General features: G+C 43.8%; 1 protein-coding gene across 2 annotated transcripts in view; it reads left to right on the forward strand.

The window, feature by feature from the left end:
- The first annotated feature begins 9937 nt into the window (after positions 1-9937).
- Positions 9938-14859, forward strand: part of LOC137378025 (protein TMEPAI-like) — a 91351-nt gene continuing 86429 nt past the window's right edge. For both annotated transcript variants that reach the window (XM_068048058.1, XM_068048059.1), the window contains exon 1: positions 9938-10346. In XM_068048058.1, coding sequence (XP_067904159.1) covers positions 10244-10346 — 103 coding nt within the window. In that variant the 5' untranslated portion in view covers positions 9938-10243. The remainder of the gene's footprint in view (positions 10347-14859) is intronic.

Here is a 14859-nt window from a genome sequence, read left to right on the forward strand (position 1 = left end):
GTTGATGCGTGGGCGGCCCTTCTGCCTGCAGCTTCTTTGGTTTGAGTCTAACTTTGCTGCACACCAGTGAGTGGTCAGTGTCACAGACTGTGGAATTGGTGTGAGTTGGACGCTGTTTATAGAGGCTCGTCTTGTGACGATGAGGTCCAGCTGGGCCAACGACGTGATCTTGGGTGCCTCCATGAAACCTGGTGACAGGGTTTAGTATGAAAGAACGAGTTGGTGATGCAGATGTTATGAGAGGTACACAACTCAAGCAGTCTCTGTCCATTCTCATTCATCCTTCCAATGCCATAGCGCCCAAGGCAGGAGGGCCATGAGTCATGGTCAGCCCCAACCCTGGCATTAAAGTCCCCCAGCAGGAACAACTGTTCAGTATTGGAAATGCTACTAATGATATTATGGAGTTCCTCATAGAACTGGTCTTTAACTTCAGGTGGGGAGCAGAGTGTTGGAGCATAGATGCTGAGCAGGTGTACAGGACCAGAGGCGGTGAGCAGTCGGATGGACAGTATGCATTCCGAGCCATTTGACGGTGGCTCTATCATACTGAGCAAAGAGTCTGTAACTATCAGAAACCTGAATTTTCAAAAAAATGAATTTCTGTTGGAAAGGTGTAGAAATGGTAGCCAGACTCCCAAGGAGAGAGAGGAAATGGGATCATATACTTCACATCTCAAAGCCTGTTTTGAAGAAGAGGTGGGACAATAAGTGATGGACATGGAGCTAAATTTTGCAATTTAGTTAAATGCAACATGAAAGACCAAAGATCAGCCAATCACAACAAACCAGTAATAATTATTATAATTAATAATTATAATTTAACACAGCAAGCACCTAAGCTGTTCACTTAATATTACATAGTACTTACAACACAGAAAGAGGTCATTCAACCCAACAGGTCTATGCCAGTCTTTATGCTCCACAAGAGCTTCCTCCTACCTTATTCCATCTGACCTTATCAGCATACCCTCTATTCCTTTCTCCCTCATGTGTTTATCCAGCTTCCTCTTCAAAGAATCTATGATATTTACCTCAGCCACTCCATGTGGTAGTGAGGTCCACATTCTTGTCACTCTCTGTGTAAATAAGTTTCTCCTGAAATCCTCATTGGATTTATTAGTGACTATCTTATATTTCTGGCCTCTAGTTTTGGTCTCCCCCACAAGTGGAAACATTTTCTGTCTGTCTACCCTATCAAGCCCTTTTTAAATTTTAAAGACCTCTATCATGACACCACTCAGCCTTCTGTTTTCTACAGAAAAGAGCCCCAGCCTCTTCAATCTTTCCTGATAGGTACAACCTCTCAGTTCTGGTATTATCCAAGTAAATCTTTTCTGCACTGCCAGGGGAAATAGTTTCTTTATATTTACCCTATTGAATCCTTTGATCATTTTAATCACCCCTCAACCTTCTAAAGTCAAGGGAAGCCAAGTTTGTCCAACTTGTCCTTTTAAAGTGTTTATCCTTAGGGAGCTGCTGATATGTTATTCAACCTGTCAGAGTGAGGGGCTCTCTGGTTGTCTGCAATCTTTGGACACCCATTCACAATAAAGAATTCAACACAGTACGATGGGTTTCCCGATGCCACATTAATAGAAGAGGAGGAGGCACCTCAAAGGGTGGCGCAGTGGTTAGCACCGCAGCCTCATAGCTTCAGTGACCTGGGTTCGATTCTGGGTACTGTCTGTGCGGAGCTTGCAAGTTCTCCCTGTGACTGTGTGGGTTTCCGCCAGGTGTTCAGGTTTCCTCCCACAGCCAAAGACTTGCAGGTTGTTAGGTAAATTGGCCATTGTAAATTGCCCCTAGTGTAGGTAGGTGGTAGGAGAATGGTGGGGATGTGATAGGGAATATGGGATTAATATAAGAATAGTATAAATGGGGGGTTGTTGGTTGGCACAGACTCAGTGGGCTGAAGGGCCTGTTTCAGTGCTGTATCTATCTATATCTAAAACAAAAGAGATTGTGGCAACACTAGAGAAAGCCCAGTACTCCTCCATGCGTCCCATGGTCCTAATGAGGGCATGTATAACAAAATGTGCTTTTGCAGACTTAAACTTACAAAGAAAAGAAAAAACTTGTGATTCTATAGCACATTTCACAACATCAGGATGTCCCAAAGTGATTTACAGCCTATAAAGTATTTTTGAAGTCTAATCACTGTTGTAATGTGCAGAGACATGGCAGGTATGTCCACATTTTTTACATTCACCTGAGAGAGCAGACTTGGCCTTTCACATCTCATCCGAAAGACAGCACCTCTGACAGTGCAGCACTACCCTCACTACTGCATTGAATTGTCAGACTATATTACCGACAATCTTCTGACTCAGACATGCTATCACTGATCCAAGACTGGCAAATGGGGCTGAATTTTAAGTTTCCAATGCACTGGGGGTAGTGTTGGGGGGCACTGGTAGCATGTGGGAAACCAGGAAATAAGTGGAGCGTATTTGACAGTGGCTTTTTAACCCAGCAACTGCATTAACATGTTATTTCCAGGATTCCTGACCAAATAACTTGAGCGGACTTGATGACGACCTACGTGAGTCAATTTCAAATGCAGTATTTAAAGGGACATTGCAAACATGAAACTTGAGTTGGTAGCAGAGCAGAAAGAAGTGACAGAATGGAGAGCACACATTGAAAGGCTGCGTCTCCTTTTAGTGACTCCTCCCTGGATGTGTTTCTGGGGCTGCGATGGCCCGCAGGGAGGTACTCTTCCCTACTGATGGGAGGAAGAAGCCTGCTGCTGAAATAAGGAAAGTGTGGCTGGAGGTTGCCCTTGGGGTCAACAGCAGGAGTGTGGTGCCACACATGTGCATTCAATGTGTAAGAAATGGGGCCTTTAATAAATGATACTTCTCATAATAAACTAGAATTTTTATAGAAATAGTTATTTCTCTCTCTTATTAAGAAAGATTCTATAGCAGGCAAGTAGGACACCATAGGCCTGTTATCTCTGCCAAGGACACGACTGTAGCACAGGCTCTGAAACAAGACATTCCTAAAGCTGATAAGATGGAGCCTCATACCCTCTTCAGACAAGTGTCTGGCAGAAGTTTACAAACAATACCAAGCACAAGATAAGGTGAAAGGTGACTTTGAGGAGGTGGTGGGGGGGGGGGGGGGGGGCAAGGCAGAGTGATGGACAAAGGGGAGGTGACCACCCCTGGCACTTCGGGTACCTGTCCTGTATTCATTGGTTAGAAGGGTTTGAACAAGTGATTGGCAGACCAGCCCCTAGAAATAAAGTATATAAACAGGTGCTTCGGAGAGAAATAGTCAGTTCTCTTTGGACAGAAGGAGAGAAGGGGAGCTTCCCGATGTGGAATCTATGCTGGCTACTGCCTAACACTTTGGTTAGCTCAAGAAGACTGAGGACGCTGAGGACTGAAGAGACCACTGGGGAGACTGCCAACGCTGTTCTGCACTACAGTACGAATTGGAATTGGTAATCCTTTTGATCCGTTACAGGTTGTATGTCTTTTCTGTCTATTTAGCTTATGGTCATCATATTCAAATAGCTACTTCTTAATATACATTATATTTAGACGTTTGCTTCTTAATAAATTATTTTAAAATCACATTATGACCTCGATCCCCTTCTTTGGGTATCTGTGACTCCCGAACCTAAATCTTACAAATTCCAGAAGCAATTTAATGATCTAATCAAGGAATGAAAGGTGAGTAAAGTGACACATTCAACTACATCCTGATGTGTGTGTCACGTCAAACCCCTCACTCTGGCTTCTCAAGCCTACTCCAGCACATGACTCCTCATACCAACTTACCTGCAGATTCACCCATCTATTGCTGTCAATGCACTTCCCTCATATCCCTGTTGGACCATCCACCACTCATCCCTATGCAATGTCATGCCTTACCCTCATAGTTACCTCCAACACCAAGGAAAGGCAGAGAACCAGAGTTGGCCCTTCAGCCATCTCTATAGTGACAGTTGCAGAGGAGGAGCAGGAGCTGCACATCAGTGCAGTCTTGGCATGCTTGACCATCAGAGATGGGGGGGCCTCCCAGCTACCTGGTAACATAATTAAATATCAGACGGCCACATGACATACAGCACTCACTCATGTTGACTTGATGTCAGAAGGGAGTAAAATATGATAACGTGCACAGTGCTCAGTTCGAACTGTCAAGGTAAGAATGTTTTAATTCATGTCTTTAATCTCCCACAGGTCCTTCAAGTGTCCCCCAGGAGGCCGATGACAAATCCTAAGAGAGGTCACTCCCTCTGTGGGTGCACCATCACAGAACTTATGCAGAGAATGAACCAGGTCAGATGCTCATGCTTCTGTGGAGCCAGTAAGGAAGGTAGTTGGGCTTTCACCTAGTCTCACAGACCTGAAGCATTAACTCTGTTTCTCTCTCCACAGATGCTGCCTGATTTGCTGAGTATTTCCAACATTTTCTGTTTTTATTTCAGATTTCCAGCATCCACGGTATTTTGCTTTTGTACGGTTAAATACTTGTTGAGTACTTTGTATCAGTGTTTAGTAACAAAGAGGTTGCTGACAAAATGTCGGTAGAAGTGGAGATGGTGGAGGTAATGGATGGGGTGAAAATTGATAGGCAGGGGTGCCTTTGCTTAGAATAGATTGGTCACCCGATCCAGATGGATTGCATCCCGGGTTGCTGGAGGAAGTGGTGGGTGGAGATGGTGGAGGAGCTTGCGATAATTTCCAAGCGCCTTAAGAGGTTTTACACTGTCAAAGGTGCTATATAAATATAAGTTATTGCTGTTATTTTTAAAGGAAGAGAGAGAGAGAGGGAACATTTTGAAAATAAGGATGAAAATTTGATAATCAAGGCGTTGCTAGAACAAAAGTCAATGTAGGGGTAAATAGATGAATGGGACTTGATGCCAGTTGGAAGTTCAGCTCAAGAAGTTCCCAGATTTGATCATGGGCCCATGTTAAATGATCTGATCTCAATTGGGGTTGCTATATTTGGACATAGCACCACTAGGTTGGAATTTGGAATAATTAGGCAGGGTTCCTGGTGGTTATGGAATGCCTTGCACAAGAGAGTTAGTGTGTGCTCCTTGAGGACAGAATTATTCTCATATATGATGGCACTCACTGCCCAGACATATACATGAAGATGGTCACTTGGGCAAAGTATCCAAGGGTTGCCTGTTAACTTGGTATATGCTCCTAATTAAATTTTACATTTCCTTTTCAAGTCTTGCAGAAGCCTCACTTTTAAGTGCAGTGACTGTTATGCAGCTGTGTTTTGCAAAGGGTGAGATACCACACATGAATAACCAGAGTGCTGACTGAGGGAGGAATGCTGACCAAGACACCAGGGCACCACATTCTCTTTTCTGAACAGTAGTCTGGGATCTTTAACATCCACTAGTACAGGCACACAAGAATTTCAGTTTCATATCTTATCTAAATTAAAGACTTGCAACAATATATCACTCCCTCAACATTGCAATGAAAGGTCAATTCAGTTTAAATGCTCAAATCTTGGAGGTTTATTAAGAAGATGGAAGTCAGTGGAATTAAGGGGAACGTGTCAGTATGGATACAAAACTAGCTCTGTGACAGAATGTTTCTCAGACTGGGAGTGGTTTGCAGTGGTGTTCCCCAAGACTCTATTTTAAGTTCATTACTTTTTGCAATTTTATAGATGGCCTAGACTCGAATGTAGGGAGCAGCATTATAAAGTTTGCAGATGATACAAAACTTGGCAAAGCAGTAGATAGTAATGAGGATCGTTATAGGCTTCAGGTTGGCATGAACAGGATAATGACATAAAGGCACAGAAGTTATGATGAACCTTTATAAAATGCTGGTTCCATCTCAACTGGAGTACTGTGTCCAGTTCTGGGCATCACACATTAAGAAGGATGTGATGTCTTTGGAGAGGGTGCAGTAAAGATTTACGAAAATGGATCCAAGTATGAGGGGCTTCAGTTAGGTGAATAGATTGGAGAAGCTGGAGTTGTTCTCCCTCGAGGAAAGGGTTGAGAAGAGATTTAATAGAGGTGTTCAAAATCACGAGGGATCTAGGCACAGTAGATAAATTGTTCCCATTGGTGGAAGGGTTGAGAACCAGAGGACACAGATTTAAGGTGATTGGCAAAAGAATCAAAGGTGACATGAAGAAAACCTTTTTTAGTGGTTAGGATCAGGAATGCACTGCCTGAGAGTGTGGTAGTGGCAGATTCAATCGTGGCTTTCAAAAGTGAATTGGATAAGCAACTGAAGAGAAAATATTGGCAGGACTGCAGGGAAAGGGTGGAGAAGTGGGGCTAGTTAAATTGCTCTTGCAGAGAACCAGCATAGACTCGGCTGGCTGACTGGCCTCCTCTGTGCTGTAACCACTCTAAGATTCCATGAAATGGACTGAAGCATGGTCAATGGAGCTTAATTAGATTAGATTAGAGATACAGCACTGAAACAGGCCCTTCGGCCCACCGAGTCTGTGCCGACCATCAACCACCCATTTATACTAATCCTACACTAATCCCATATTCCCACCAAACATCCCCACCTGTCCCTATATTTCCCTACCACCTACCTATACTAGTGACAATTTATAATGGCCAATTTACCTACCAACCTGCAAGTCTTTTTGGCTTGTGGGAGGAAACCGGAGCACCCGGAGAAAACCCACGCAGACACAGGGAGAACTTGCAAACTCCACACAGGCAGTACCCAGAATCGAACCCGGGTCCCTGCAGCTGTGAGGCTGCAGTGCTAACCACTGCGCCACTGTGCCGCCCCTGCGCCACTGTGCCGCCCCTGCGGGGAAGTGTTAAGTAATGCACTTTGGGACGACTAATATGGAAAGCCACTATTATAAATGGCATGATTTCGAAAAGCATAGATGATCAGAGAGACCTTGGTGTCCATATACACAAATCCTTAAAGGTGGCAGGGCAAGTTGATAAGGTGGTTAAAAAGCATATGGGTTTAATTTACTTGGCTTTATAAATAGAATATGAAAGCAAAGGGATCATGCTAGAACTTTATAAATCACTGATTAGGCCTCAGCTCGTATATTGTGGACAATTCTGGGCAACACACTTCAGGAAAGATGTAAAGGCCTTAGAAAGGACATGGAGGAGGTTGACCAGGATGATAACTAAGGTTGAGAGACTTCAGTTATGCAGAGAGCTTGGAAAAATTAGGACTGTTCTCCTTGGAACAGAGGAAGTTGTGAGGTGATCGAATAGAGGTTTTCAAGATGATGAGAGGTTTTGACAGAGTTGATAGAGAAAGATTATTCCCTCAGGTGAATGGGTCAATAACTAGGGGTCATAGATATAAAATAATTGGCCAAAGATCTGCAAGGAAATGAGAATTTTTTTTCACTGAGAGTTGTTGGGATCTGGAACACACTACCCGAAAAGATGGTGGAAGCTGATTCCATAAATTATTTTAAAAAGGAGTGAGAGGTACTTGAGGATGAGGAACTTAACGAGGTTACAAATGGAAAGCGGGAGCGTGGGACGTCAATGAGCCAGCACAGGCCGGACGGGCCAAACGGCCTCCTTCTGTGCAATCTTCTAATTCAAGACCAAATGAGCCTGTCGAAAGGAAGGTGAAAAAGAGGAAGCAACTGAATGGAGAACATTATTTGAGGGTGACACTGAATTCAGCTCTTCCTCGTGGGCACTTTAGTAAAAATGACCATCTCGTGTGTTCTTTCAGTCTTGCAAGAAGCCATCGCGTCGGGGCTTGTAAGGGGTGCTTGGCAATCGAGAAGGAATGATGGTAAAATACACCGACACCTGCATCGGAAAGATCTAACGTTGCTGAAATGTGTCAGACTGAGATCACCGCCTAGGAATTGACTGAACCGGCCGCTGCCATTCATTTGGGGGGAAGTCGTTCTGTTTGTACTGGAAAAGGGACGGTTCATGTCTGTCTGCTTTTTTTTTGTTTTGTTTTCTAATCCACTCCCAGTTGCAGACACACACCAGGCATTAAGTCCAAGTGCAAATGCAGACAACAATTGCTGAGAAAAGCCACAGGCTTCCTTCAGCTGGTTGGCAGACTGCCCATCCACTGGGCAAACCGTGACCAGCCAAGCACAAAGAACAGACTAAACGCTCCACTCCAATAACCCGTTCCCCCTCCCCCCCCCCCCCACTCTCCTCCCCAGCCTCAGCTCCTGGGGGAAATCTCACCTACAAATAGAGGGGGAAAGATTTTAAATTGGTCTATCAGCAATATCCAGATCACTCACACACTTTCCCCTGGAGCTGTAAGAGGATCTAACGCCAAAAAAACATCGCGTTTATATAATGGGATTTGCATGCAGCTTGCGGATAATAAGACTCTCGGGTGTCAGCAGGGGGCTGAAGACTGGAAACTTCGCATCAAGCTTTGTTATTTGCACCGAAGCTTTCATGCTCTTTTTGCCACTTTTGCATTAATCTTCATACTGCCTATGATAATATCCCGAAATTCCATTTTACAAATCGCATTTAATGTATCAATCTGAAGGTGGTGGATGATTTCAGACGAGGTGGGGAGAGCGAGTCGGTTTGTATCACTTTCGGGTCAAAGTAAGGTTACGCTTTACAAGAGCAGATTGCCTTGTAAAGTCTGTCTGAATACACAGACGTTCCCCTCCCCCCCACGGCAGCCTTTTTTTTGTTTGGATTCGTTGCGAGGAATGTACACGAAGGGCAAGGGGAAAATATAATCAAGGTTACTGCATCCTGTTTCCCTTGGTGTTGGTTCCCCCTCCAGTGCTGCAAATCTGAAATGAAATCTCAAAACGTATTGACCCAGTTTCATCTTTTTTTCTGCAAACCTCACTCTGTCTTGACAACTTTTGAAAGTTAGGAAAGTGCTGTATCATTTTTTTAAAGTCTCTAAATGGCTCATTTCACCAAGTCACAAAGATGGCAGTGTTGAACGCGTATTTATTTATTTTTGCATCAGCAAACACTCAGGCTTTACCAAGAGTTCACTTACTTTGAATACCTCAAACTGTTAGAAAATTGCTCTACTTTCAATATTGATGGAGTAGGATTGATTTATTTGAAATTGAAAAAACGTAATTTGCTGGAAATACTCAGCAAATCTGTGGAAATAGTTAACGTTACAGGTCAATGACCTTTCATCAGAACTAAAACATTAACCCTGTTTCTCCCTCCTCAAATGCTGCCAGACCTGCTATTTCCACCATTTTCTGTTTTTATTTCAGATTTCCAGTATCCGCAGTTTTTTGCTTTTGTATTAATTTATTTGAAGCTGGCTTTATCACTAAGTTGCTTTTCTGACTGATGCGGCAAAGAAGTATAAAATGCTGTGTAATATTTGTCGCCTGCATTTTTTAAGCGTGAAGCAGATTTAAGAAACTTTGGATAAACTTTCAAACTTCTGCTTCTCCCATTTCCTGTGCTCACTTAAAACAAACACAGCGGTGCTGACCCACGTGTGCGCCCCAACTGCGTCCGCCCTTCCCATCCCTACCACCCAATTAAAATCCCGGAGACTCCACAATCTGTGTTTCTATTGGGTAATATCTACGTCAATAATCTCTTGCGTGTCAAACCTCGGCTCCTCCCACTCTCAGCCTCTTATGTCATAGTCTCAAAACTCTTTCACCCCGCCCATTATCTTTTTCACGATTGGTTAAATCTCCACGGCGCGTCCAATCGTAGCAAGAGCCTGAGCGAGATGCTAACTTTCCATTGGTTGATGTCCACGCCAATCACCAAGGGTGCCAGACAACGGAGAAGTTCGCCCGTCGCGCCCTGTCTAGCTGGTGACGTCATAAAGGCGAACTCGAACTTCCTACATCCCACCTCCATATCTACTTTTCCAGTCGCCAATTGGTCGAGTCATGTTTGAAGAGAAGGAGGCGATTGGTCTGTTGCCCGGTCAATCAGGCGGACGGAGGAGGGGCCGGTTGAGTGGCAGCAGCTGAGGTTTGGTTGCGGCGCGAGCGCTGCGCTACTTGTATGTCTCAGTGTATCCGAGTGAGAAGCAGACACTAAGTAGCACTTGGTGTTTCCGGAGTCGGCAGAGCAGGGGGAGCGAGACAGACAGAGCAACGGGGACCGGCCCGGACTAACACTCCCCTCACTCCTTGAGTATGGTTTCTCACAACTGAGAGATTCCCACTTGCCTCCCCTCTTCCAGGGGCCAGCCAGCAGCACTCAGTCAGCGAAGGCTCCTTTCCCACCCCGGGGTGCCTGGCTGCCTTTATTTAATTCTCTTATTTATTTTCCCCTCTTCTCAAATATTAAATGTACAACTTGATGGGTCTGAACAGCACAGCCGCAACAAATCAGCCCAATGTCTCCTGCACATGCAACTGCAAACGCTCTTTGTTCCAGAGTATGGAGATCAGTGAGTACTCTAAACATTTTATTATATACTATTTCATTTTAATACCGTAACGTTACTGGTGATTCAGAATAAAGCTAGTGATTGTTGGCATTTGTATTAAATAAAAAGGGACTCTTCTCCCAATAAGGAATGGGTGTTGGGGGTGGGTGTCTGTCTGGCAGTGTTGTTAATTAAGACGGCGTCTCCCGAGCCTTCAGACTGCCTGGAGTTTTCACTCCTGTCAGAGTTGTACTGTGCCTTTTTATTTAAATTGTGTTTTCTGCCTCTACTTTTTTTGACTTTATTTTGTGTGTCTGCCTCACTTTTCGATGGGAACGGGTGTTTTTTTTTTGGTGGGAGTTGGGTGGAGGTGGTGGAATCTGATTCTGATCCCAACCACCACCACCGCTTCTTGGCCAAGTTCGAGACCAGAAAAGCAGCCAAGACCCTGACTTTAAAAAAGGGTGTCTGCTTTCCTTCCCCATCCCCCCACCCCGTGAGAACGCCTTGTGTCTTTTCGAGGCAGCTTTGGGACACTTTCGGTTTCTCTTTTTTTTAAGACCAGTTGTACAAAACCGTTCAGTCAGTCATCGTCTAGTTTGTACTGACTCACAGTCAAGAGTGTCGCTCCATTCCGTGTGCGAGTCTCGCCTAAGATTCTCTTTTTTTTCTTCCACCCACCTCGTCCGTTTTGTTTCTTTCCTTTTCCCCTCTTTGATCTGTTAATGTTTGGTCTTTCTAGTCGTCCTGCACTTGGACTAGAGGCGTTCATCTAGTTAGACCTAGTGTATCACCAGATAACCCTGTCATGCAATGTATTTAAAACACACTGACCACTCACATTCTGTGGCATTTCTCATAACTCAGTAAAGACAAGTAAAGGGATTTAATTAAAAAAAATAACTGAGCACTTTCTTTCACAACACCGTCTCAGTATAATTTCATGTTTGGTGAAAGGGGTGAGTCATTCTCTTTAAGATCTGACTACTGAAAGATGACTTACAGGGTCCATGCATTCTGTAAAATACAATTCCTATTGGATTTTAATAAGAATGATGCAAACTTTTTGGATGAAATTCAGTTGCACTATGATGACCAAACACGGTACAGGGTTTTATTGTTTTCGAATGAGTAGCGTTGTCCTTAACTAAAATTATAACAGTTTTAGGATTATTGGAAAATTAAGATCCCTCAAGTGGAGATGCTCTGATGCATCAATCCTTTTTGAGTGCTTCAAATGTATTTTTTCAGCATCAGTGTAATATTTACTAAGTACTTGTGGGTAAGAAAGGTTAATTTAAGGATTCTGTCTGTAACTTTACATTTTTTTCCTGCTCTGCTCATTTTGGAATGGAGCAGTAGTTGACTGAAGCTGCCTGTGCTCTCTCCACCTCGACACATGTTATAGAGTACTGCTTCCTGGGAAAATGATGTACATAATCCTGCAGTGGTGGGTGCTGATTATCAGATCCCAGTTATTCACCTAATTGCTGCTAACACACAACCCTGCCAGTTTGTGTGGATAAGCTGCTGTTTGCTGTGTTTTTTAAATGCAGTTTGTATTTTGTATGATGTAAGGGACTGAGTCTCGTTTACCTGCTGGTTGACTGGTTACTCGTAGGTTGCCAGGTTTTGGGGTGCAGTTTACAGCTGAGTCTAGTGTATGTAAATATAGGTAATTTGCTCAAAGCTTCAATGTGGGGTCAGCATTACTTGGTTCTCTTAACATTCACTGTCACAATGTACAGATCCTGATTCATGCGCATCATTTTTGCCATCTGCCAAGAGTTTTCAAATCGGAATTCGACTGTCAGACTTCGGATGTTCCTGTGAGAGTTGTGGATTAAGCTATCGTGTATTATTTTTCCCTCTTAAAACGTGCCATTCAAATACTTTATTTTGCATGGTGTAACATGGATTTAAAAAAATTCTTATTGTCGATTATCAAACGTCTATTAGTGCACAGTATCCTGTATCGGTGGATCTATTCCTTTAAAAAAAAATTTCATTGTCCATTATTTATGAACAATAGTGCCATACACTTTACATGCTATGTTTATCTAGTGTATAAAATGCAAAGTGCAGGTGATAGTGACTGAACTCGATGCGTGCTCTGCAGACAGCCCTGGTTGTTGATTCTAGGCAGTGCTAGTAATATCGGGGTGCATCACTACACTTACCTGCTGTGTTGGTGCAGCAGATTTTGTTTGCTCTGTTAAATTTGAGGGGGGGTTGGGTGGGAAGGGGACAAGTCAGTCTCTCTCTCTCAACAATCAACCCGTTAGAATCAGTTTGTAATTTACCTTTGGTGCAAAGCTGTCACATTTCCTTCTGCACTGCTGGCTTTCTGTGGTCAAATACACCTTCAGTTGCTGATATTCTAATCAGCATTGTGACTAACTGTGACAGGTGAATCCTGAGAGGCTTTTCAGATTCTGGTGGATAGCCTTTTTTTGTCTGCTTAACTTATGAATGATTGAAAGTGCTTCCTGGTGTGTATGTGTTCCTGGGATAACAAATCCCTCTTATAATCAGCTATTGCTTTAGGGATGGAGCAATCTTCCCAGGATTGGGATATCTTGTCTGAGGTGGGGTGAGAGCCTCTTCTGATGGTACATTTTTTTATTACAATTAATCTGTGATTTATTTGGATTTTTATTTTGCTCCACTACTTTAATCACTTATCTGCAAGACAATAATAAGTTGCTTTTGCAAAGACTGACTGTCTGACAGTGTAGGCAAGCAACTATGAAAAATAAATGATTTAAATCACCGCTGATTAAATGTTGCAACACCTTCCAAAATTTGATTTAAAATCTTAAAATATGCACACCTTGGGCTCATTATGGTCAAAGCTAATGGTACAGTGTATTAATCACCCTGCTCCCTACTGCTGTGCCCTGTTCTAATTCTCTTTCCCCTTGCACCTCCCCAATTCACAGTGCAGGACATCACTGAGACAGGTGAGAGCTGTTCAGGTAGAACAGCACTCCTTTTATTCCACTGCCATTACAGCTGGGAATTGGCTTGTATAGTGAATCATAAGGAAAGAAAGATTTGCATTTATATAGCACTTTTCATGACCACCAGATGTCTCAAAGCACTTTACATGAATGAACTACCTTTTGAAGTGTAGTCACTGTTGTAATGGAGAAAACACAGCAGGCAATTTGCACACCGCAAGCTCCCACAAACAGCAATGTGATAATGATCAGAATTTTTTTAAATGTTGATTGACGGATGAATATTGGCCAGGTCACCAGGGCTGCAATTCTCCCGAATAGTGCCATGAAATCTTTTACATCCACCTGAGTAGGCAGATGGGGCCTCAGTTTAATGCCTCATCCAAAAGATGGCACCTTCAACAATGCAGCACCCCCTCAGTACTGCACTGGAGATGAGCATACATATCTGGCAGTTCATGGTGTATTGTCCCAAGTTCTAGTGGTTGTAATGAGTGAGGGGGGTGACTGTTAGTATGTCTAGTCTGTGGGGTAGAGGGCCAGCATCCTGTAGCCTCAGATGACCGGATTCACTGGGCAGTGCCCTCCTTGCCAGTTTGCAGCAACCTGGCAGCAAAGCCAATCAGAATCCAAATTCAGCAAAGGGCAGTAGATTAGAGTCTGAATGCAGCGATGCAACCCGTTGGGTCGAGACTCCGTTTGGAAATGAAAGTTGTGCTGATTCCTGTCCCTCCAGTTTCTTTTTCCCCTTCAGCCCCTGAATCAGTGACTTCTTGCCCCACTGTACAGTACCTCACTGAGTTGGCCATTCTGCACATTTGGTGATGAGTTGTGTCAGTGTACTGACTGACTGCAGGGCCAATTGAACTGATGATTAACCCTGTCTGCACTTGGAATCCACACATGCACGTCAAGCAAGAGCAGGGACATTGCTTTTTAAACATGTTTATGTTTCTAATTCTCTCTCTCTTCCAACCCCTGCCACCCTCCCACCTCCTCATTAGCCTGGGGATATGGGAATCAACTGAATCCCCACTTTTTTTATTTTAAAAAAAATCTTTGTTAACTTTATTCCCAGGATGTATTTCAAAATGGTCTGGCATTCTTTTAGTTTTACTGGTGATCTTCATTTCGACTCACTTAGTTGGGTAATGGTTAAGGTATATGTGTTGTGGTGTTCGCTCGAATTACCTGCTGTCTGGTTAAGGGTCAGGTTGCAGTATCTGCTTCAGTGGAGTGACTGGTTATTGAACCTCCTGCCAGTGGAAACAGTTTTCCCTTATTTACTCTATCAAAACTCCTCTAATTGTGACGAGATGGGAGGGGGAGACATTGGAGAAGACTGGAATGGGTGGGAGGGGTCAGATGGGAAGAGGAGACAGAAAGGAGATGGAGTGGGGGAGGGACAAAGGAAATGGGAATTGGGAGGGTGGAAGAGACTAGAGGGTGAGGAAGGGGAGAGTTGGGGTAGGAAGAGACAGGCGGGGGCGGGGGGGTTGCGGGTGGTCGTTGCTGGGGGTAGGTGGAAGGAGCAGTGAGAACTGTGGAAATAGTATGACAATTCCAGTCAC

This window comes from Heterodontus francisci, chromosome 16 (assembly GCF_036365525.1).
Source record: "Heterodontus francisci isolate sHetFra1 chromosome 16, sHetFra1.hap1, whole genome shotgun sequence".
Taxonomy (NCBI): domain Eukaryota; kingdom Metazoa; phylum Chordata; class Chondrichthyes; order Heterodontiformes; family Heterodontidae; genus Heterodontus; species Heterodontus francisci.